Source organism: Miniopterus natalensis, chromosome 3, assembly GCF_054644295.1.
Source record: "Miniopterus natalensis isolate mMinNat1 chromosome 3, mMinNat1.hap1, whole genome shotgun sequence".
In the NCBI taxonomy this organism is placed as follows: domain Eukaryota; kingdom Metazoa; phylum Chordata; class Mammalia; order Chiroptera; family Miniopteridae; genus Miniopterus; species Miniopterus natalensis.
The window spans coordinates 99,291,497-99,314,716 of record NC_142083.1 but is presented as its reverse complement, the minus strand read 5'-3'; the positions used below and the strand labels follow the sequence as shown (position 1 = coordinate 99,314,716).

The window sequence follows — 23,220 nt, the reverse complement described above, 5'->3', positions numbered from 1 at the left end:
TGAGTAAATTTTATTTAGCCAAACATATCCAAAATAGTATCATTTCAACAGGTAATCAATACAAATGTGTTAATGTGCTGTTTCACATGACATTTCCACACTGAGTCTTTGAAACGTGGCACACTTTTACCCTTACGGTACCTCTCAGCTTGGACCAGCCCCCAGGGGCCGCTGGCGCCACACTGGACAGTGGAATTTAGGCTCTTAGACTAGAAAACCAGATGCTCTGTTAATCTCCATAATTAACAAAGCAATTTAAGTAATAAAACTACCAATCTCTGAGTCTTTCTTATGGCCAAGTACTACGCCAAATGCTGAGCACAGCTATGCCATTTGGTCCTAGAAATAGTGTCTTGTTCTAAGTCATATTTAGAATAAATGAGAGCTCAGGGAGGGCAGGCACAGAGGCGCAGATGGTGCACTCCAGGGCTCTAAGGAATGCCGCTTCTGTGCACTACAAGGTGGGTTGTTCTTTCCAAAGCTCTGCAGTGTGTAACCAGCACTGTGGTGCACAGAAGGCCTGAGGGAGATGCATAAGGGCTTTGGAGTCAGAATTGGATCCAAGTCCCAATCCTACCATTTACTAGCTGGATGGTCTTGGACAAGACGCTTAATTTCTTTGTCTTAGTTTCCTTATATGTAAAATGGGAATAATAATACATTAGTACCTTCCTCATTGTGTTGGGAGGATGAGACGAGTACAAAAAGGTCTTAAAACAGAGCCTAGGCAGAGTACACTCTCAATAAATGTTAATTACCTTTCTTATTTCTATTACCTTAATGGCCCTCCAGGCGTCCGCAGAGCCCAGGTGGGAAGCTATTTGAATTAGCAGGTTCACTCATGCTTTCACCCATAAATATTTATTGACACCTGCTAAATGCCAGGCCCCAGGGACACAAGGTTAAATAAGACAGAACGTGACACACTCTCATGTCCCTTCCTGCTCTGACATTCTTTAGTCCTACTGGGGCTGGACAGAGACAAAATTGGGCAGTAGGTGGGCTTTTAGGGAGCCTCGTTCCCCTCCCATCCCTGTCCCTCGGGCTGCCCGGATCTCACACTCCCTGAGAAAAGTGCTCAAACGCAGCCCCAAGACTACCGAACACCTTCCTTGGGGATATACTCGCTTAGAAGATAAGCTTGGATAAGCTTACAACACACAGCGCTCGCTAACGCTGCCCCCAAGTTAGCACACTGGGATGGACCCTCCCTTGCCAGCACCCTCAGGTCACAGTACTGGGGCTGCCTGTTGCACGTGCTCAGGACTTCCTCCTTTTATTCAGCAAACACTGCAGTTTCTGTCATGGACCAGGCTTTGGACTAGGCCTGGAATTACAAAAACAAGACACAGTCCCAACCCCCAAGACACTGACAGGTCTGCACTGTGGCAAGTGCTGGCGAGAGAGCAGCTCCAGTAGAGCAGACAGAATGCAGTGTGGGCCCCGGGCTGCCCCCGAATCCTTAGACCTGCACCGTCCGATTCTGTAGCCACCAGCTACATGCAACTACTTAAACATAAGTCCAGTTAAATTGGAAACTCAGCCTCTCAGCCCCACCAGACATATTTCCAGGGCTTAGCAGTTGCATGAGACTGGTGGCTGCTGTTAGGGGCGGTGCAGACGCTGAGCTCGCAGGTCATCACGGAAAGTGCTACCTTCAGCCATAAACACTTGGCTTCCATCTGTTTTTTGCAGATCAGCGAGCTTGTCGGCAGTGAAATAAAGCTCACGGAAACGACTTGTCTGGCAAATATGCTGGAAATTGGATTCGGCAAATTCATTGACAAGTAAGGCGCCTCCCTTCCTTCAGGAAGTGCTTTGGTCAGAGTACCCGTAATTGCCACCTGAGGACTGGCCTCAGGGCAGGCTGGCTGCTCCTGACTCCCTGCAGCGGAGCTCTCAGGAGCTAGCCACAGGAGAAGCTTTCATTTCATTGATTAGAAAATGGAATCAGAAATTTTAGTTCAGAGAGAAATTTATTTTTAAAAGTTCTTTGAAGCAGAGCTCCGAGCCCAGCTCTCTCTCAGTAACTTTGGGTACAACCATTAACCTTTCTGGGCCTCAGTTTCCTCTTCTTTAAACAAAAAGCAACGACAAACAGAAGTGGCTGTCTGCCCTCTAAAAGTCCATGAAATGTGGTCACATGGGAGATGTCTCCAAATGCCCCTGGATTTTGGGAGTGAGAACTTGTACTATGTGAATTGCTATTTTTAGGACCAGAGACTCTCAGGACCCCGGCTGTGCTTCCACACTTCCTTCAGGGCGATGGGTGGGGAGGTGCTGCATTGCCTGGGAGGGAGAAGACTGTTGGCTGTGTTTCGGTCTAGCTTGCATGCATGGTTCTCAGAATGTAACCCTAGACCAGGTGCGTTGACAGGACCTGGGAACTTGTTAGGAATGCACATTCTCAGGCCCACCCCAATCTGCTGAATCAGAAATCCGGGGGGCGGGCTCCAAAGTCTTTTCTTTTCACCAGTTGAGGTCAGCGCTGTCCATTGGGGGAGCCACTAGCCACATGTAGCTATTGAGCCCTTGAAATGTTGCGATTCTGAATTAGATGTGCTGGGAATGTAAAATACTGACTGGGGAGCAGACTGCTTAAGAAAGAAAGGGCAAAATATCTAATAATTTTTAATATAGATTATGTGCTAAAAAGATAATATTTAGATATATTGAGTTAAAGAAAATTCATTTTTAAAATTAATTTGTTTCTTTATACTTTTTACGAATGTGGCTACTAGAAAGTTTAAAGTGACATATGTGGCTCACATTGTTTTTGAAATGGGCATGGCTACTCCAGGCAATTCTGACGCATGCTGGGGTTTGGGAGCCTCTCCCTGACGCACAGCAGACCAGTCTGGAGCGCTTCCAGGCCCCCAAATCTCTCTGCCACTTGAATGCTCCAATGCCCCATCAATGTCAGTGTAAGAGTTTATTATAAGAGTTTATTAGAGTTTATTTGAGCAAGTTCTCAAGAGATTGAGAAAATCCTTCCCAGAATGACAGTTTGCAGCTGCTTTTGTGCATCTGGAGTTAAGGAGGGAACTAAGGAATTAAGGAGGGAGGTGGGAGACAGCAAGGCGGGGGTCAGATTACGGGACAGTTCAGATTATGCTGTTTTGAGGGTGGTTTCACTTAAGGGGTCTGAAAAGAAACATTTCAAAGGTATATTAACCTAGGTGCACAGAAACAATGGGCAGGGCTTTCTTAAGGCAAAGATAGACTTTCACTAAAGAAGTTACAGGCCTGGGGCATGACTACCCACCGTGATCTGCCCAGCTAGGAATGTATGGTCCCATCACCTGTGAGGTGACTCTCAGTCACTGGATTTGCCCGGTTTGTTGCAGAGCCTCCAGGACCACGGTTACTGTCCTTTAAGGAGAAGGCCTGGAGACACACGTGTTTCTACCAGGTCCAGCTCATTGTATAAAGGGTCTTACTTTCCCTCAGTAAAATTTTTCCAAGAAGTATCAGCTGTTGAACATGGATGCTGCACCAAGCACTTAGAAATATTAAACAACTCACCCATCACCACAACCTCATATCCTAGCTAATATTATTTGCATTTTATAGATGAAGAAATAAATCAACTAGAGAGAGTAAGTAACTGGCCACAGGGCACAACTAGTAACTGAAAGAACCAAGACTGCAGGTCAGTCTGGCTAGTTAAGCTTTACCCTTCACCGCTTGAAAAATAAGCCGGTTGAAGGAGTCAGAGGTAGAGCAAACACATGGCGACCCTGCCACTCTCATGCCAGCACTCGCGGCTGTGACACATCCAGATGTGTTGACAGCTGGGCACGCGATTCACCTCTGTGTGCCCGTCTCCTGGCCTGTAGAAGGGGGAGAGTAGTAGTAGCAGCTGGGTGACTAGAGCCACTGCGAGGGTGGTGAGAGGCAGGCGTGTGAGCTGAATTCGCCTGCCCTCAGCTACTCTTCTTCCTGAGGTGTGAAGCTCCCGGGACGTCTTGTGAGGAAGGGCAGGGGAGAGAGACATATCAATCGATTGGTTGCTTCCGGAATGAGCCCCAACTGGAGTGGGGAGAACCTGCAACTCAGGTATGCGCCCTTGACCGGGAATCGAACCCAAGACCTTCAGTCCGTGGGCTGATGCTCTAACCACTGAGCAAACCCGGCCAGGGCAGAAATTTATTTTTTCACAGTCCTGGGGGCTTGAAGTCCAAGATCAAAGTGTTGGCAAGATTAGCTTCTTCTGAGGCCTCTCTTCTTGGCCTACAGATGCCTGCCTTCTCCCTGTGTCTTCAATCCACATGGTCTTCCCTGGGTGTGTGTGTCTTAATCTCCTCTTCTTATAAGGACACCAGTCATATTGGGTTAGGACCCACTCTAGTAACCTCATTTTAACTTAACTACCTTGGTAAAGACTCTATATCCAAATAGAGTGCCTCACATTCTGAGGTCCTAAGGGCTGGGACTTCAACACATGATTTTTTAGGGGGACACAATTCAGCCCATAGCACAGCCCTAAATGCCACTAGTGCCGAGGGAAGAAACCCTGTAAAACATCTCCAATAGCCGGCAAATCTTAGAGTAGGATTTCAGTAAAACTAAGGGCTTTCTACGGCTTCTCCTAAGGCTGAGCTGAAATTCCTCCTTTGCCGTGTTTTCACTGCCCCCCCTGTGGGCATGACTGTCTCTACGTTCTCTTTTCAGACTGGAGCCCATTGGAGCAGCTGCCAGTAAAGAATACTCTCTGGAGAGAAACCTGGAGAAGATGAAGTTAGACTGGGTTAACATGACATTCAGCTTCGCCAAGTACAGGGACACTGTGAGTCTCAGCCCAAGTGGGCGGCCCCAGAGCAGCCAGGCTGTGATGTAGTAGAGAACAGAGGAGTCCATTCAGAATTGCCGCAGAACTCACAGAAGGATCCCTAACATCTTTTAAAAAATTATTTGAGACTTGACTGACACATATCTATTGTACACTGTGTGGATTTGATGTGTTTATCTGTTGCACTATTACCACCCTAGTATCACCTAACTGTCTATTACATCACACAATTATAATTTCTTTTTTGTGGTGGGACCAATTAAGATCTAGTCTCTTAGCAGCTTTGAAGGCTTTACTACAGTGTTATTGACTGTAATTACTGTGCTGTGCATTCAACCATTTCCTGCCGGCTGCCTGCCTGTGCCAGTTATCCTTCCTCCCGGCACCACTGGAGGGATGCATTTTCTCGTTGTTGTTTTTTTAAATTTTATTATGTAAGGAGGAATGCATTTTCAAATGAGAAATGCCTTTTGATTCAGAGCAACAAGCTTTCTCAGTGCAAAGGGGATGAGCAAACCTCCTGAATTAGCATCTCCCAGGGAAGGCCCCCCAGATATCTCAAGAAGCATACCTGGGGAAAACAATACTTAGTGCTTCTCAAAAACAATCCCAGTTCTTCCTCACTCCTTCACCCCCAAAATGCCTGGGCATCTGTATTTTTAAGGCACCCCTGGTCTTTCTAATGTGCAATGTGGATTGAGAACGAAAACCCTAAAGGCACCCATATCCCCCTCTTCCCCGAGGCTGTATGTGATCTTTTTTGTGACTTCTCTCCCCCTTCAGTTTCAATAGTCACAATGCCTTGGTTTCACTTCGATAAGAACTATAGATGAACCAATGGCAGGGGGAGAATTTGGGGTCTCTTGCAGCACAACCAGGCACATGGGTCCCAGCAGATTGGTGCCGCACTGTCTGACTGGAGGAGATGCTCCTGGAGGCTGTGGGCTGAGAAGTGGACCTGGGGATGAGAGCTTAGTTACTCTCGGCCAGTCTTCAGTGTTTGACGCAACTGTAGACTAGGACCAACAGCAAAAAGGAATCAAAGCACCACTTTATTAAGGGTTAGACACACCTTCCAGTGCCGAGCTACTAGTAAAAGGTAGATAGATGAGAAAACATATCCTCGCCCCCATTTAACCACCCAGATGTAGGTTTGGGGGAAGTGAGAACAGAGTGGGAAAGACCAGGCCTGCCACAGAGGACGACCCTTGTCAGCCTCCTTGCCAGGGTGGCCTAGGAGGAAAAGTGTCAGGCACAAGCCTGACCTTTAAGTCACAGTAACCTGACCCCACTAGTAACCTGTGGCTCAGTAAGTGTATCGGCAGAGGTTCCCACACTTTCTTGGTTGTCGTCGCCTTTTGTGTCGAGTACTTTTTCATTGTTCCCAACTCCGTAGACCAAAAGAAATAGCTCACAGCTCTGTTTTTGAAGCAATTAGGTTCAACCAGTAAGTGTTTGTGTCCTATCAGCTTAACAACTGTTTGAAAAAATACATAGAAATTGAAAGAAACACTTTGTATTTCATTTTTAAACAACCACAGTAATTTACTGTGAGTTTGCTGCGGAGCCCTGGGCACCTCAGCACACAGTCTGAGGATGGCCAGCCTCAGCCCAGCCAGTCAGATGGGCAGCGGCTCCTGCCTGAGAGAGACCAGGAGAGCCAGCGTCAGGAAGTAGGTACACGGGCAAGGGCAGAACTCTCCGTCCCCATGGCAGATACCAGCTGCAGGCCTGGGCCTAGGCCATTTCTGCAAAGAAGGCGGAAAATATGTGTCTTTAAGAACATTTTTAAGGTAGGAAATAGGAATTCCATACCCTGTAAGACACAGATTCCTGTCCCACTGAGGTGGAGATCTGAGCCCTACTGTCTTTGGGTATCAGCATGAAAAGTGGGAATGGTGATTCTGATGGGGTGAGGTGTGTTTATTTGCAGGATACAAACATCCTGTGTGCAGTTGATGACATTCAGCTGCTCCTCGATGATCACGTGATAAAGACCCAGACCATGTGCGGCTCCCCATTCATCAAACCGATCGAAGCAGAATGCCGGGTAAGAGGAAACGGGGCTAAGTGTTTTGTGACATCCGGTTAGCTCTTGGTTTCTCGGAGGAGGGAGAAGGTTTTTAAGTTCATTTAACAAACACACTCATTTTCTCCTGATTGCAAAAAAAGTAACACAAGACTAAAAGCAAAATAACCATCCAAGTAAGCATATTGCATGCTGAGCCTTTGCAAGTATGACTAAAGAAAATATGAGACGGTTTGAATGTACCAAATAGAAGGACATTTGGAAAGTATGTGAATATCACCAGGCTAGAGTAATCTAGAATGCAAACTACTCAAGGGGAGGGGCTTGGCCTCATTGTGTCATTGTTCATAGAAGTGGCATAGGCTAAGGGCAAAGATTCTGAAGCCAGACTGCCTGGATTCAAATTCTGGCTCCACTGCTTGTGAGTTAACCTTGGGCAAGTTACTTAAACTGCTGGGTCTCAGTTTCTGCATTTGTCAAGTGTGATGTGTAATAGTATTTCCATGATAAGCCTATTGGATTAAATTGGTTTCACATACGTGAAGCGCTCAGCCCATCACTTGTTCTAGTAATAAGAATGATATATAATAATTATTATAACATATAATAATTATTGCTGTTGTTACTATTATTGCACCAGAACGCAACCTCCATGTGGGCAAGGACTTGCTTGTTCCATACGCTGCTCAGAACAGTGACCAGAACATAAGGGGCACTCTAAGTATCTGTTAAACAAGGGACTGAGTGAATAGATAGGTGTGGGATGCAGAGCGGTAAGTTAATGATTCAGATACAAAATGCTAAATTTGCAGAAGTGGGAAGAAAAGCTAGTCCGCGTGCAGGACATTTTGGACTCCTGGTTGAAATGCCAAGCCACCTGGCTGTACCTGGAACCGATCTTCAGTTCAGAGGACATCATAGCCCAGATGCCAGAAGAGGGCAAGAAATTTGCCATCGTTGATAGTTACTGGAAATCCCTCATGTCCCAAGCGGTAAGCTTTCCCCTCCCAGCACATCTCACCAGCAGGAGCGTGGGCTGCCATACAGATGTTCTTTGCTGTGCGTCATAGCCCTTGAAACTTGTAAGTAAACTAGACTGTTGCAAATTTGATATTATTGTATATTTCTTCCAATTTCAAAAGCTGTTATTAAAAATTCAAACATGGATATATGTAATATGGAAAGTGGAGGCCTGTGAAATCCCACCTCCCTAGAGGTAAGTACTAACAGTTTGTATAATTTAGCTGTCATTCTAGTGAGGTAGAAGGCTATTTATTACAGGGTAAAGCAATAAAAGTTTTATAGATTGAGAATCCTTTCAGAATTCAGATGATTATCCATCTTCAGTTATGTAGATTTAAAAAAAATGTTTATTCAGTACCTACGATGACCCAGACGTTGTACTAGGAGTCAAAAAACACTTGAAGATGACAAGAATATATCTGACTTCACAGAATTCACTGTTTTGTGAGGAGACAGACTTAGATACATAGGAGCTATAATAGAAGTATATGCAAAAGGGTTCTAGAACACAGAAAAATGATTTATTAGCCTGGGGGTGTCAAAGAAGGCCTCTGAAGGGGGTAACATTGGAATCAGGCCTCAAGGTATGAGTTCACTGGGCATCCAGGCATCCAGTGTACCTATTAATAAATGATATTTTTTCCTTTTTGGAGTCAAGTGTGCTCAAATTGGGGTGCATTTATAAAGAATTTGTCTCAAGGGAACCAATCTGCCCTGGTTGTTTGTAGGAATGCAATCGGTGGTGATTTATGTCACTCGGCCATCAGAGCCTGTTTGCATGATATTCTGCATCCTCCAACTTCTTATGGGCTAAGATTTTTGGTTGCAAGTAACAGAAACCCACTTGAGGTAGCTCAAACGAAAAGACCAAATGGGTGTCTCATGGAAGTCAAGGGCAGAAAGTGTACAAAGGATGGCTCTAGAACCCAGCAACCCCCCAGGAAGTCACGGAGCACTCTTTCTACGCCTGCTTCCACCTCTCTTGCAGACTGGCTTGCTCTGCCTCTCAGTCACATCGTGGAAGATAATCTTCACACAGCAGCAAAGCCCCCTCCTTCAAGGGGCCAGCCCAGATTGGTATAGAGTGTCATATCTGAATTCCCAAATCCCAAGAGTTAAAATATAGTTGGCGTGATTGGTTTCAGGTGCCCAACCCTGGCCCAGTCAACCATGGCCAGAGGAGCAGGATCATGAGCATTCACCCTTGTGGGGTCAGGAGACACTTAGCCGGACAGGGCATCATTAGTTGATGTGCTGGTCATACACTCATATAACGCCCACTCTCAGAATCTGGGAACCCCATGATGATTCTCACCTTTTTTGATGGAACCTAGGTGAAAGATGCCAGGGTTCTGATGGCAGCAGACCAGCCACGGATGTCTGAGAAGCTTCAAGAAGCTAACGCTCTGTTGGAGGACATCCAGAGGGGCCTGAATGATTACTTAGAGAAGAAGAGGCTATTTTTCCCCAGGTATTCATTATTGTCCTTCAGTTTGGAGTTGCCTTCTTGATCCATATATAGGTAGAATTAAAGTTTTCATACTGAGAGTCGGCTTCTATCAATCTCTTCCACATTCTTTCCTGGCTTCCCATTCCCCAAGAGACAGCTCTGGGGGTAAGGCATGTCTTCATGACTGTTATTTAGAGTGAGGGTGAATGGACACCAGTGTGGACCAAATCCACACTTTGGCCAACCAACATGGTCAAATACCCAATTAGAAGGGTATGGTAGTCACGATTAAGGACCTGGACTTTGGAGTTAAACAGACGTAGGTTTGAGTCCCAGCTCTTCCACTTATTAATCCATCCAAGCCTCGGGTTCTCCACTATAAAGTGGAGATACAATAATGGCCCCTACTAGTATGTTTGTTGTGCATATCAAATGAGATAATGCATATGAAGCATTTAGCATCTAGACTGTGAAATGTCAGCTGATTTTTTTTGCCATCAAACTTTGTAGTTCCTGGTAGGTATGTTTATAAATATTTGACTCTGTTTTCCACAAGAACCAATGTTCTTCTGCATAAAGGTCAAGGTAGTTTTAGAGGGCTAGTTCCAGAAAGGAGGGCCTTTACGCTGATAACCTATCCATTCTAGTTGACCACGGAAGGTCACTCCATGTCACTGGATTCTAATTAGGATGCAGGCTAGATCCTAACTTGCCTTTAAGGAAAGTATGCTTTATTGTTCCCCTTTATGAAAACAAAGTTAGTTCTCTGCTTTCCGCCCAAAAAAGTAGGTCGCTTGGAATTTCAAAATGTCCTTAGTAGCGATTTAATGCAGTATTGTCCAGTAGAACTTTCCTCAATGATAGAAATGTTCCATCTATATTTGTGCTGTCCAGTGTAGTAGCCATGAGCTGCATGTAGCTATCCAGCACTTTAAATGTGGCTAATGTAACTGAGAAGGCAATTTTTAATTTATTTAGTATTTATTTTTTAAATATAAATAGCCACAGGTGGCTAATGTCTATAGTATTAGACAACACAGATACAGCACAAGTAGTGGAAGGAACCTCGATTTGAAAGCACAAAACTTGAGCAGAGGACACTTCTGAGATCTGGACTTTGAGCCCTGTACCCATAACTGTCACTCCTCATAAAAATGCAAATACAGCCAACACCAACACAGCATTTACCACGTGTTCTGAGTGCTTTGCATGTGTTCACTTGGAAGCATTATTTTTATCTCCATTTTATAAACGAGGAAACAATAACTTGCCAAAAAACACAAGACTGGTAAGTAGACAAGCTAGAATTCAAATCCAGATTGTCTGGATGGAGATATTTAACCTCTCTGGGCCTCATTTTTTTTCTAAGTTAAACACACACATACATCTCAATATTTCTTTACGCTTTTTTGTGGAATAAAATTAAGCACTCTCAGCAAACACTTTAAAAATGTTACTGATAGTCGCATATTTTAAATTAATTTTGTCTTAAAAATGCAGAGTATGAAATAATGATTTTAATTTTAAATTACACAAATATATTAAGTGTTCCTCTTATGGCCACCGACCATTATTCATTATCACACATGATGAATCTATAGAAATGACCTGTATGATTTCACTTGGGAGTGGGAGAAATTGACATTCTCATTAGGCATCAGTCAGTCAGTCAGCCAACAAATAATTACTGAGCTCTTCCTACCTGCTCAACACTATGGCTACAGTATATTACCTTGCTTTGCTGCATACTAAACCACCCCCCAAAACTTAGAAGCTTAAAACAGCAACTGTTTATTTAGTTCCTAATTCTGTGAATTGGCAAATTGGGGTGGGTTCAGCTGGGTGGTTCTTCTGGTCTCATCAGAGCTCACTCATGTGACTACAGTTAGCCGGTACCTGATGGCTGCAATTACTTGTATGGTGGCTGCCTTCCTGTTGGCTGGGGCAACAGAGGTAGTTGGGCCACATGTCTTTCAGCCTGCTGAAGGCTAGCTTGGGTTTATTCACATGGTGGTGGTCACAGTGTTCCCAAGACCAGCAAGAGTGGAAGCTTCAAGGCCTCTTGATGTCTAGGCTTTGAACTTGCACAAACTGATGTTTGTCAGTCTATTGGCCAAAGTAGGACATACAGCCAGCCCAGGTTCCAGAGATGTGAAAATAGATTCCACCTCTTGATGAGATTAGATGCAAATACTGTGGCCATTTTTGTAATCCATCATATATAGTGAAGACCATAATCATATGGTCCCTTCATTATGGAACTTACAGCCTAGTGGTCACAGTAGAGGTTTGTTCCTTGAACATTTTCTGAAGGTTTGTTGCGGCTGCCTTGAGGGCCTAAGCAAGAGAATGAAGCTATCTTATTATGTGTAATTTAAAACAAGGCACAGGCCTCTGCATGTAAATAAGTTCATTATTAACGCTCACCGGTCACGAGTAGACACATGTTTCTGTGTCCGAACGCTGGTCATGAGTTAACTCGTGTCTGCACTTACATTAATTTAAGTAATTTTAAACACCTTGCTAGACTGGTCACGAGTATTCAAGTGCAGAAAAGTAGCCAGCCGCATGGATGAGTTCTGGCTCGAAATGACCGGTCGGCAAGGTGTTAACATGTGCTTCTTATTTGATACCTGTCTTATCTCTGTTATACCTGGAGACAAGGAAAGAAAAGAAAGTCGTCTCTCTTTCCTTCTCCTGAGTGGTTCTTAACACTGACTGAACATTAGAATCACCTGGGATTTTTATTTTTATTTTTTAATTGAATTTATTGGGGTAACATTGGTTAATAAAATGATACAGATTTCAGGTATACAATTCTATAATACATCATCTGTGTATTTTACTGTGTGTTCACCACCCAAAGTCAAGTCTCCTGCCATCACCATTATCCCCCCCTTTACAACCTCTTCTGCCTGCCCCTACCTGGGATTTAAAAAAATACAAATCCCCAGACCCCACCCCAGATCAATTATATATGAATCTTTGGGCAGTAGAATCTTGGCATTGGAATTTTAAAAATAAGGTCAGCAAGTGATTCTGAAGTGCAGTCAAGGTTGAGAACCACTGCTCTATTCAGTTTTCTTTCAAAACGAAGCCCCTCACCCACCCACCCCCAACCATCTTAGACTCGGATATACCAGCCTTCATTGTTTCTCTTGCTCTCAGAGTCAAAATCTTCTCTACCCTACGTGCCCCAGATGGACAATGGTGAAGGGAGTGCACCTTGGAGAAGACCTTAGAACATAGCTGGTCTTCACCCAGGTGTCATCTACCTGTTGGCGACTATAACCTTGTTGGAAAAATAAGTTCTCAGAAGAGATTTCAGTTGCCATCTTCCTTTGCTTTGAAACAGGTTCTTCTTCCTGTCCAATGATGAGCTGCTGGAGATCTTGTCAGAGACCAAGGACCCGCTCCGAGTGCAGCCGCACTTAAAGAAGTGCTTTGAAGGAATTGCCAAGCTGGACTTTACAGACAGTTTGGAGATTTTGGGCATGATCAGCTCGGAAAAAGAAATCGTTCCATTCAAACAGAAAGTCTACCCAGCTCAAGCCAAAGTAATTTCCCGTAGCTGTTTTGGGGTTTTCATAACGGAGCAAAACAGAGACAGAGAGCATACTGGTAAAGCATTTAGACTCCAGTTTCAGTCTGCCTGGGTGTGGAGCACATGGGTTTCCACAACTTAAGGACTGGGCGACTTTGGGAAGTGACTCCTTTCCGAGTCTCAGTTTGCCCATCCCTAAAATGCAGAGGATACTGCAGCCGATGTGACACACTAAATTTGTGGAAGGATTTTAACCAAACTTGATGTGGAGGCGGTAGCAGGAATCAGATCTGAACTGATGGCTGCTCAGATTTCCATGAGCAGAGCCCAGTTAAAAGTAATTCGGTCAGACAGTTCGCTGGGGCAGGTGTTTTCAAAGGTCAGTGAAACAGAATCAGCCATTTAACTCTGATTTTTATAATGAGTAAAGTGTATACTTCCAGTCCTGCTGGCCGTGATGGCACCCTCATTGAAGCAGGAGCCACTCTTGGCCTCACGTTGCGGACCTTCCTGCCACCACCGCACATCGGCCGGCTCACGGGGGCCGGAAGGCACCAGCTACCGTGACCTGAAGTTCTGAAACTAAATAACTTGCTGCGCATTTTAGTTACCTGTTGAGCGTTGAAAGAAACCAGATGCCCAGCCACATCCCAGGTCACATACCCGGTTACACCCTGGGAGTGGGAGGCAGGCATCTGTATCTGTATTTTTTTTTTTTTTTACAGATCTCCAGATAATTCCAAAGCACAGCAAATCTGGGCACCACTGGAATACTGAAAGGACTCAAACTGTTCATTAGAAATGAGTAGTTGTCTGAGAAGTGGTCTGTTTCAGAAAATGATGTGAAAGAAGTACATGTTAAAAATCCCTTATTGTTTCTTTTATAAGACATACACTTCCTAGAATACAGTAAACAACTGTAAAACAAATAGTTAAAGAATATTGGCTTGAAGAGGTGTGTAAGGAAGGAAGGAACTTTCCTCTACCCGCAAGGCTCTTTTGGCTGGTCGACAGTCAAATAAACATGAGCTAGATGAAGTAGAGAAAATAACCGAATTTAAGCACATGCAGAGAGAGTCAGAGAGCCCACACACGTAAGGTTCGGAGACAGAAAGGGAAACTGAGGTGTGTAAGAATTCCGAGTGAGTGGTGAGGAGGTGCCTTGGGGTTTCAGAAGGTTACCGCAGGGAGAGCGTGTGTTCGGTAATTAGGAGTTGGCCCTGCCATATAGGTAGGTCAAAGTCATTGCTGGTTTTTCTTATTATGGACCAGGCTCCTAATTTAAATTCTTCTAGATAGTTATGGTGGGGGCAGAAGTTTCTCTTGAACTTGCAGGGTCTTGCCTTTAGCTCAAAATAATTCATACATCACTGAGGCACATCTTGGGGTGGCTGGTTCTGAACCCCCACAGGAGCAAACCCTTGGCCTCCCTCCAGCTCTGTCCAGAGAGAAAGCTGGCTCCTCTGCTGGTCTATCCCTGGGCCTGGCTCACTGAGGCTCCCGTCTGTCTCGCCCGCAGGGCATGGTGGAAAAGTGGCTCCAGCAGGTGGAGCAGATGATGCTGGCCAGCGTGCGGGAAGTTATCAGGCTCGGGATTGAGGCGCATGCCCAGGTAAACGGGTATACATGCCAGGGTGTTGGTCCAGCAGCAAGAACTCTGGGGAGGTTAAATGGATCAGTTTTCTTTTTTATTGAATTTATTTGGGTGACATTGGGTAATAAAATTATATACGTTTCAGGTGTACATTTCTATAATACATCATCTGTATATTGTAATGTGTGTTCAAGTCTCTTTCTATCAAGATTTATCCTAAATGGATCAGTTCTGACTTCTATGAAAGCTCACCTCAGTCCTGCCCGGTACACCTGACCCCTCTGTGCCTCTCCTTTCCCTGTAAATCCGTTTCGGGTGAAACATTTGCAACTAGAAGCAGATGACAGGGGAAGCCAGGAGCCTGAAGCTTCTGGTTGCTGCAGGCCAGTCCTCTCTGTGAAATGAATTGATGGCAAGAGTCCCTTCCAATTAAGCATTCCCCTCCCCAGGCTTTTCATTCGCACTGCCCTGAATGTCACAACTCATTAAGACTCAAAGCTTTAGGGGAAACAGGTAGGCAGAGGCCTAAAGGAAAAGGACCTTTTTAGCCAGCTTCAACTCTTTAGCCAGCCCCTAGCAAACAAAAGAATACTCAATGGACACCTTTCCACTCAAGTAGGGACTGACCCTGCTGGTCCTTGCAGTGGTATTTGCAATGCAAATGAAAGCCCAATCCTTTGTCTTCTGCTATACTCAGCCAGTAAGCCAGGACAGGTGGAAGAGGGAAACTGAGGCAAACAGCTGAACGAACTGACAGAAATTTACAGCAGATACAGGAAGTCACCTCCCTAGAAATAACATCGAGGCCTCAGTTGTATTTCAGCTCCAGACCCAGAAAAGCAGCAAAACCAGGTGGGCGACACCAGGACTAAGGACCCCCTGCCCCGGCACTAACCAATCAGTGGAGACCATGCCCTGGAGGAGCACACCTAGAAAACTGATGAATATTCTGCTGAAACCCTCCCCTGAGACCTCCCCTAAGATTCCCACCTGCAAGAGAGAAATAAAAGCCTCAAGACAAAGGACACAGTGCGTGCTCACCCTCTGGGGAGCAGCCTACACCATTCCCTTTCCCCTCTTCTGCCCCCACAGGCACGCATCTCCTAAACTCTACTAAACTCTACGGGACCCCACCAGACTTGCACCCAGGGCAGCAATGGGCAGAGGCAGCTCGTCCTGGGCTAACCCCCTGAACCTGTCTCCAAGGTCCCCTTTTCTCTGACTTCTCTAGGCTCTCCTGTTGCTGCTGCTTTGCTGAGCCCTTTCTTGTTTTACTATCCCCAGTTTTAATAAACGTTCCCTCATAGTCACCTGGACTCATGAAATTTTTCCTGCATGAAGTCAAGAACCCACACACTACCTGCTGGCCCTAGGCAGACCCGCCAAGGGCCAGGTCTCCTGTCTGGTAACATATTCTAAACCAAAAATTAAAGAAAAACTGCGACCTGTATGGAGTTATCCCATGCAATTGCATCTATAGCAAGAGTCAGCCAACTGTTTCTATAAAGGGCCAGATAATAAATATTTTCAGCTCTTCAGGCCGCCCACACTATTTTGTCTTTGCCTTTGTGGACAATGTATAAACAGTGGGCATAGCTGTGTTGCAATACACCTTTATTTACAAAAACAGCCAGGGACAGAGTTGGCCCTCGGGCCGTAGTTTGCCTGATTTATAGTTAAGAAGAAGTAGGGGGCATGACTAAGAAAGCTGTGGGGCAGCCCTGCAACTTCGTCCAGCTATTAAAGAGTTGTGAATACTTTCTGAACACCACCTGCCTATAACTAGTCAAGTCCCTGGACAGGAGCATGAAACAAAAAGTTAAGAGTTGAGATTGTTGGTGATTTTTTTTCTTTTCTGTAAGATTCAGGGAGGAAGGCGTAAGTCAGTAATCTCAGGGATGTCCAGCCATGTAGCTTGAGGCTGGGGAAGGATTTTGTTTGTGTTAAGGGGTGAGATGGGAGGGTGAAGAAGCCAGGTTAAGTCACGCAAGATGAACAGGCCCTATAACATGCCCCACTGTGCTTTCCCAGGTCTCTCGTAATGAGTGGGTCTTGCAGTGGCCTGGCCAGGTGGTTATCTGCGTCTCCTCCATCTTTTGGACCCAGGAGGTGTCTCAAGCCCTGGTTGAAAATACTCTGCCGGTAAGTGAGCCTGTTGTGATTCCAGCTCGATTAGGATTTGAATGACATATAGTTAGAGTAGCTCTGTTTTCTAAATAAAAAAAGCTAATCATGACATCCAACCCGTGAGATCACAGACACCATGTGGGACCTTTGGACAGAGGATTTGGAAGTGGGGCTGCCCTGGAGCTGGCTACGTGGACCACTCTCAGTTCTTCCCCGACAGATCCTGGGCTGCAGGATTCTGAGGTCTCCCAGCCTTTGCCTCCAGGGCCAACCTGGCAGAATTTCTACCAGACAATTTTTTTCCTTTTTAAAAATCATTCTTGTTTTTTCACTCTTTATTTTAAAAGTGTCAGGTGTACAAACAATGTTACAAAAATAATACAAAGAATTCCCATATGCCCTTCATCCAGACTGCACCAATATAAACATCTTACATAACCACAGTACAGCTGTCCCAAGCAGGAAACCAACATTGATCAAGAGACGATATTATTACCTAATTGATAGACCTTTAAATTGGCTCATCTGAGTTTAGTCAGTTGCCCCACTAAGGGCCTTTTTGTCTGGTCCAGGATCCAATCCAGGATTACATGTTTATAGGCATTTAGTTTTCACATCTCCTGTGTCTCCTTTCATCTCAAAATATTTCGGGATTTTTTGTTGTTAATTCTGATTTACTATATAATTTATATTCAGTAAAGTTCACCCTTTTTAGTGAACAGTTCTGAGTTTTGACAAACACATACATTTGTGTAACCCCAGATTCCCTCATGCCCTTTATAGTCAACCTCTTACTCCCAGTCCCTGGCAACTACCAAGCTCTTTTCTGCCCCTGTAGTTTTGTCTTTTCCATAAAATCAATGAAAGTGAAATACAGTATCTAGCCTCTCAAGTTTAACTTCTTTCAGTTAGCATAATGCATTTGAAAATCGTCTGGAGGTTAATGACTGGGGCTGAGGGAAAGGGACCCAGAGGGATGACACCCAGGAGTCTGGCTTCAGCCACTGGGTGGTGGAAGGTGATGCTCCCCTAGAAGGGATTCCCAGGGGAGCATCCAGTTTAACCAGTTGTCCCCCCCATGTCCCTGGCAGCTTTTTCTGGAGAAGAGCAATGATCAGATTGCACAGATTGTCCAGCTGGTGCGAGGGAAGCTGAGCAGCGGGGCTCGCCTCACCCTCGGGGCCCTCACGGTCATCGATGTCCACGGTGAGCACCGAGGCCTCCCTGGCATCCCCCGCATAAAGGAGCAGCAGCCAGGCTTGTCTCTCTCCTCCTGCATCGAGGGACTCAGGGTCTCTTTCCCATTAGAGAGGGGGTTCTCCACTGAGAGTAAGGTGCGGGGTAAGGAGAGGACATCACCTCTGGGCAGGCTGAGACAGTGAAGGCCAGTGCTGTTCCTGAGATCCACCACTGGGAGCCATTCCTTACGATGACCAGAGCTAATATTTTTGAATACCTACCAGGTGCCAAGCTTTGTGCTTAGTGCTTGACACACATAACCCCATTTTCACAAACATTTCACAGATTAAGAACCGGAGGCATAGAGAGGTACGAGCCTCTAAGAGGCACACAGCTAGGCAGTAGCAGGGGCTCTTTCGTAATTTGAACCCGTGTCTGTCTGATTCCAAACCCAGGAGACTGGAAATGGGCAGAGATGCAGGAAGCGAGTGGGTGGGAGATGATGCCTTCCAGCTCCTCCTTTAGAAAAGGAAGAGTAAGAACTGGGGTCTTTATGTAAAATAAACACCCCCACACCCTCACTCCATCATCACCAAGGAAACGGGCTGGATCAGACCAGATTGCCTGGGAAGTGTCCCTCTTACTCACACGCCCAGCCTCACGCGCCCGGCTGGCTTGTCAGGGCATCTTAATCTCCTTAAGGTTGATGTTCATTTCAGCCTGAGAGCGTGTGCATAGACTGGCATGAAACCAGGGAGACGGGAGGGAGAGTGTGACCTTCATCTGGCCACATAGCCAGCTGGTAGGAGTGGTACATGCTGGCGTGGTTACTGCCCAGGGTGCCCCAGAGTGGTTGGGTTCACACACATGAGCTTGCGTGCGCACACACACACACACGCACACATCCCGTAGTGTAGGTATCCTCAACTCAGTCCTTTGGGGTCTCTCACGCTAACACTCTGTGGGTTTGCTCAAGAACCTGGAAGGGAATGAAACTCCTGGGGAAGGAAAGGGGGGCTGTTAGTGTCATCTAATTCCAGGACTCTCCCCTGCAGGGTGCGGGATTTTACTGCAGTCAAGAAGACTCCTCTCCTGGGGAGGCAGTGGGCTGGCAGGAGCATCCCTTTGCAGAGCTGTGTTTCTGAGGTCCTGATCTCGAGCTGCTGTATTCGTTCTGAAACCTCAGTAGCTCTTGCCCTGTGAATTACCAAAAAAATCCCACCCACCTAATGTCCACTCTTCAAGCTCAGGGCTCCCATCACTGTGAGAAAATTAAATTAGGCTCGCCAGCCTGTGAGAGAGGGGAGAAAAACGGGAAACGTCCCTCCCAGCTGGTTTCTCAGGCCCCAGGTGAAAAGAAGGCATCTAACCATGGATTCATGGGCCCCCTCCCCTACTAACTACGCCAGGCCAAGAGGACTGTATTCTTCTAGGGTATCCTAGGGGCCCGGAGCAGGGCCCACGGGGTCATACCGGGGGTAAGAAAGCACTTGGGGGTGACTACACATGGCAAAGTCCTCTGAGTCAGCCCCACAAAGTTTGGGAATGCTAACAATAGCAATAGTTGTGCTCATGCAGAGATTTCATATGCCAGGCACAGCTCATTTCCCTTTTTTCATTTTGTTCTTTCTTTCCATCTGTCTACCTGTATCTGTGGATGTGGGGGTATGTATAGATATGTATATATGTGTATGTATGTGTGCTTATAGACATATATATTTGTTTCATCCTCATGATGACCCTATCAGGTAAGTGCTAGGTTATCCCCATTTCACAGATTATGCAACTGAAGGAGAGAGGGGTTAAGTAATTTGCCCAAAGTCACATAGCCAGTTAGTGGCAGAACCAGAATTCGGACCCAGGCAATGTGATTCCAGAACCCGCACTTTTACTGCCTCTCCTGTACAACCATCTGAGAGCAGACAGTCAGTGCAGCAGATCCTCTGCCCGGGCCCTTGGGAGAAGCCAAGAGCAGCGTCTGAAAGGCACTGCTGCCTGCAGGTTAGGGGTGGGCAAGAAAGGTAGTCGAGCCTAAAATTGTCTGAAGAATGAGAGGTGGCCTGGATGGTGGCATCAGATCTCCTCTGAGCAGTGGGTGGAGGGCAGAGGAAGCCGATAGCGCTATGTGCATGTGTTTCCGTGTCCCAACAGCTCGTGACGTGGTGGCCAAGCTGTCTGAGGACAAAGTCTGTGATCTGAACGACTTCCAGTGGATCTCCCAGCTGCGCTACTACTGGAGGGAGAGTGACGTGGAGGTGGAGATGATCACAACCGAGCTCCTATATGGCTACGAGTACCTGGGCAACTCCCCGCGGCTGGTGATCACGCCCCTCACCGACCGCTGCTACAGGTGACGGGGGAACAGGGAGCTCTGGGAGAAAGGCCTCCTGGGAAAGCAGGTGAAGGGCATCTTGAGTTTCTCACTTTTACCCTCTATATTTCAGCTTCTCAGAGTTTTGAATTTTGCCCTTAGACACCAGGGGCTCACAGATGGGAAATTAGGACTTAGGCCAGAAATGAGAACCCAGTGGGAGTCCTAATGCAAATTAATGTGGCCAAGCCAACAAGCAGAAGGTTGGTGCCTATCCTTGAAAATGGCTCAGTACTTATGCAGAAAGCCCCCCAATAGCAGAATCAAGATGGTGCCTGGAGATCCTAGGCCAAGAGAGAGCAGGGGGCCAGGTGAAGGACCAGGCAAGTGTCTCTGAGCTCTGCCGCTTGATGAAGCGGTGTGGGCATCCTGAGCTCAGCACAGAAAGTGCTTTGCCACTTTCCTTGGAGTTCATAACATTAGAAATCTGGATGTTGTGAGTTTGTCAAGTCTATGATGTTTGGATTATCTTTGATTTTGTATATTTCTTACAGTGGAATTTTTAAAATTATAAAGATAATACTTGAGTACTTTCTCCTTTCAATGTCCTCAGTCACTTGTTTTCTATGTGATTTGTTCACTCATTTATCCCACTTGATATTCAGCAGCCATGTGTTGAAGCTTCCTGTGCCCCATGCATGACCTCCATGGACCCTCAACCTAATGGGGTGGGGGTGATGCTCAGATTATTACAAGACAGTGTGTTAACTGAAATTATAGAGGCTCATGCAGGAGGCTGTGGAGCCACAGCTAACACATCATTTATTTCTAACATTTATCTTGTCCCTACACCACATGCCAGGAACTGCATTAGTTTGCTGAGGAGATGGAACTGAATCAAATTCGGATCCTGAACTCAATAGTTCATAATCTAGTGGGAGAAATATATTTCTTTTCACCATTCCATTAGCATTTTTGGCCTTTGGAATGTGGAGTTTATGAGGATTTTTTATTCCATTTGTTTACATCTGTATGTGTTCACTTATTCATTCAATCTTTCATTCAAACAAATGCCTATGGGTGCCACCCATGCGCCAGGCACTGTGCCAGGCTGTGAGGTTGCAGTGCTGAGTGAGACGGAATTCTTCACAAGGGTGGTCATATAATCGGGGAAATTTTTAATGATTTGTGTGAGTCAAAACAAATTAAACCAAAAGCCGGTTTCTTTCCTGTGTCTTAGGACTCGGGCCCTGAGTTTTGATTTTCTTCCCCGTAGGACACTGATGGGGGCTTTGAAGCTGAATCTTGGGGGAGCTCCAGAAGGTCCAGCTGGGACAGGCAAGACAGAAACCACCAAAGATCTGGCCAAAGCTTTGGCAAAGCAGGTAGGAAAATACTGTCCATCCCCACCCTTTCCTCCCATTCCTCTCTAGACCCTTAACCCGGGCAGTTGGCATGCGGTTGAGGATGGGTTAGTGTAACAGGCAGAGTGGGCCCCAGCTGCTCCTGTGGAACAGGAAGCAGGAGCCCACCCCTGTTTCATGGTGCAGGGTAATTCAGATGTGTGGGGACCCACCCTGAATGGTGCCCACACCCTCCTTCTCTCTAGTGTGTGGTCTTCAACTGCTCCGATGGTCTGGATTATAAAGCCATGGGGAAGTTCTTCAAAGGGCTGGCCCAGGCTGGAGCATGGGCCTGCTTTGATGAGTTCAATAGGATTGAGGTAACCCTGCTACTGGGGCACAGAGAAGTTGGACACGAAGAGACTTTTTCTGGGTTCTCCACTCCTCAGTGACAGGGCCTTATGTCTCTTCTACAGCCTCCCGCACAGAGTAGGTACTCAGTGAACTAAACAAAAACAGCCCCAAGGATATAAAACGCCTGTTTTATATACATATGCACCCTCATCATAGCCATTCTTTCACTAGCTCATTAAAAATTTATTGAGCAGCCACTGTATGAGATACTCTGCATGTGTTCATGACATAAAGGTAAGAAACGGTTTTTCTCTCTAGACTCTTACAATCTAGCAAAGGGAGATAAAAATTAAATGAAATACGATACGGTAGATATTATAGTAGTGGCACCAAAGAGACATTACAGAGAGGGGGTGATTAATTCTATTTGGGTAGGGAATTGAGATCAGGACATATAAACCTTTAATTTGAACCAATAAACGCTGTTCAAATGCATACTGTGGGTCAAGCACTATGCTAGGTGATGGGAGAAAGATGAAACACTATGGAAAACACACACACACACACACTCTTCTTTTTCTTTACCAAAACCCCAGTCATGCTTCTAATTTTGAGTGTGAAGGTCTGGTTCTGAGGTGATGGGATCTTTCTGTGCTAAGTGAAGGGGACTCTGGCGGAGCGGGCGGGTGGGCATCTGAGGCAGGAGGTCCCATCAGCCAGCCATTCCTCACCCAGGTGGAAGTGCTGTCTGTGGTGGCTCAGCAGATTCTCAGCATTCAGCAGGCCATCATCCGGAAGCTAAAGGTGTTCATCTTTGAAGGCACCGAGCTCTCTCTAAACCCAACTTGTGCTGTCTTTATCACCATGAACCCCGGGTATGCTGGCAGGGCTGAGCTGCCAGATAATCTCAAGGTAAACATCAGCGTGTATGACTGCTGGGTGTACTTATGGTATAGAAAGCTCTTGAAGTACCCGAGGGTCTCACAGAGAAGCCAAATAATGGGACCAGTGACATTATTCAGCTGTGGTAAGTAATAGTGGAGTGTTGATGGAGGTAAGATGGTACTTGGAGCTAGAACAAAACCACTCCGTCCGATGGGTGGTGGGGGGGAAGGGGCGGGAAGGAGGAGGGTAGAGATATGCATAATAATTAATGGTAAACAGGAAATAATACGCATTAGAACAAGGGTCACTATTTTTGTTGTCTTCAGGGGTCAGACAGGTAATACAAATGAGAGAAGCCAGCTGGGCACAGTAGGGACTCTAGTGAATGTCCCCCATCTGCTAGGCAACAGCCCCTACTTAGCCCAGCCTAGCAGAAATTGTTAGATCATCTTATCTTTCAGGAAAAGCCAGAAATTTGGATTTTTACATGAAATCTGATAGTTAGATTCTAGCTCTACGTTAAAAAAAAAAAAAAAAATCTCTGTAAGCAGAACCAAATATAGCTCCTTATAAGAAAGCATCAAAGTTG

At 45.9% G+C, this 23,220-nt stretch overlaps 1 protein-coding gene across 1 annotated transcript in view; it reads left to right on the top strand.

The window, feature by feature from the left end:
• DNAH3 (dynein axonemal heavy chain 3) overlaps positions 1 to 23,220 on the top strand; it is a 147,512-nt gene that overhangs the window by 46,049 nt on the left and 78,243 nt on the right. The window contains exons 20-32 of the mRNA XM_087815176.1: positions 1,696 to 1,787; positions 4,675 to 4,789; positions 6,726 to 6,842; positions 7,634 to 7,813; positions 9,179 to 9,315; positions 12,650 to 12,851; positions 14,358 to 14,450; positions 16,464 to 16,574; positions 17,651 to 17,765; positions 19,890 to 20,088; positions 21,326 to 21,434; positions 21,659 to 21,772; positions 22,482 to 22,658. Of these exons, the coding sequence (XP_087671302.1) occupies positions 1,696 to 1,787; positions 4,675 to 4,789; positions 6,726 to 6,842; positions 7,634 to 7,813; positions 9,179 to 9,315; positions 12,650 to 12,851; positions 14,358 to 14,450; positions 16,464 to 16,574; positions 17,651 to 17,765; positions 19,890 to 20,088; positions 21,326 to 21,434; positions 21,659 to 21,772; positions 22,482 to 22,658 (1,761 nt within the window). The remainder of the gene's footprint in view (positions 1 to 1,695; positions 1,788 to 4,674; positions 4,790 to 6,725; positions 6,843 to 7,633; positions 7,814 to 9,178; positions 9,316 to 12,649; positions 12,852 to 14,357; positions 14,451 to 16,463; positions 16,575 to 17,650; positions 17,766 to 19,889; positions 20,089 to 21,325; positions 21,435 to 21,658; positions 21,773 to 22,481; positions 22,659 to 23,220) is intronic.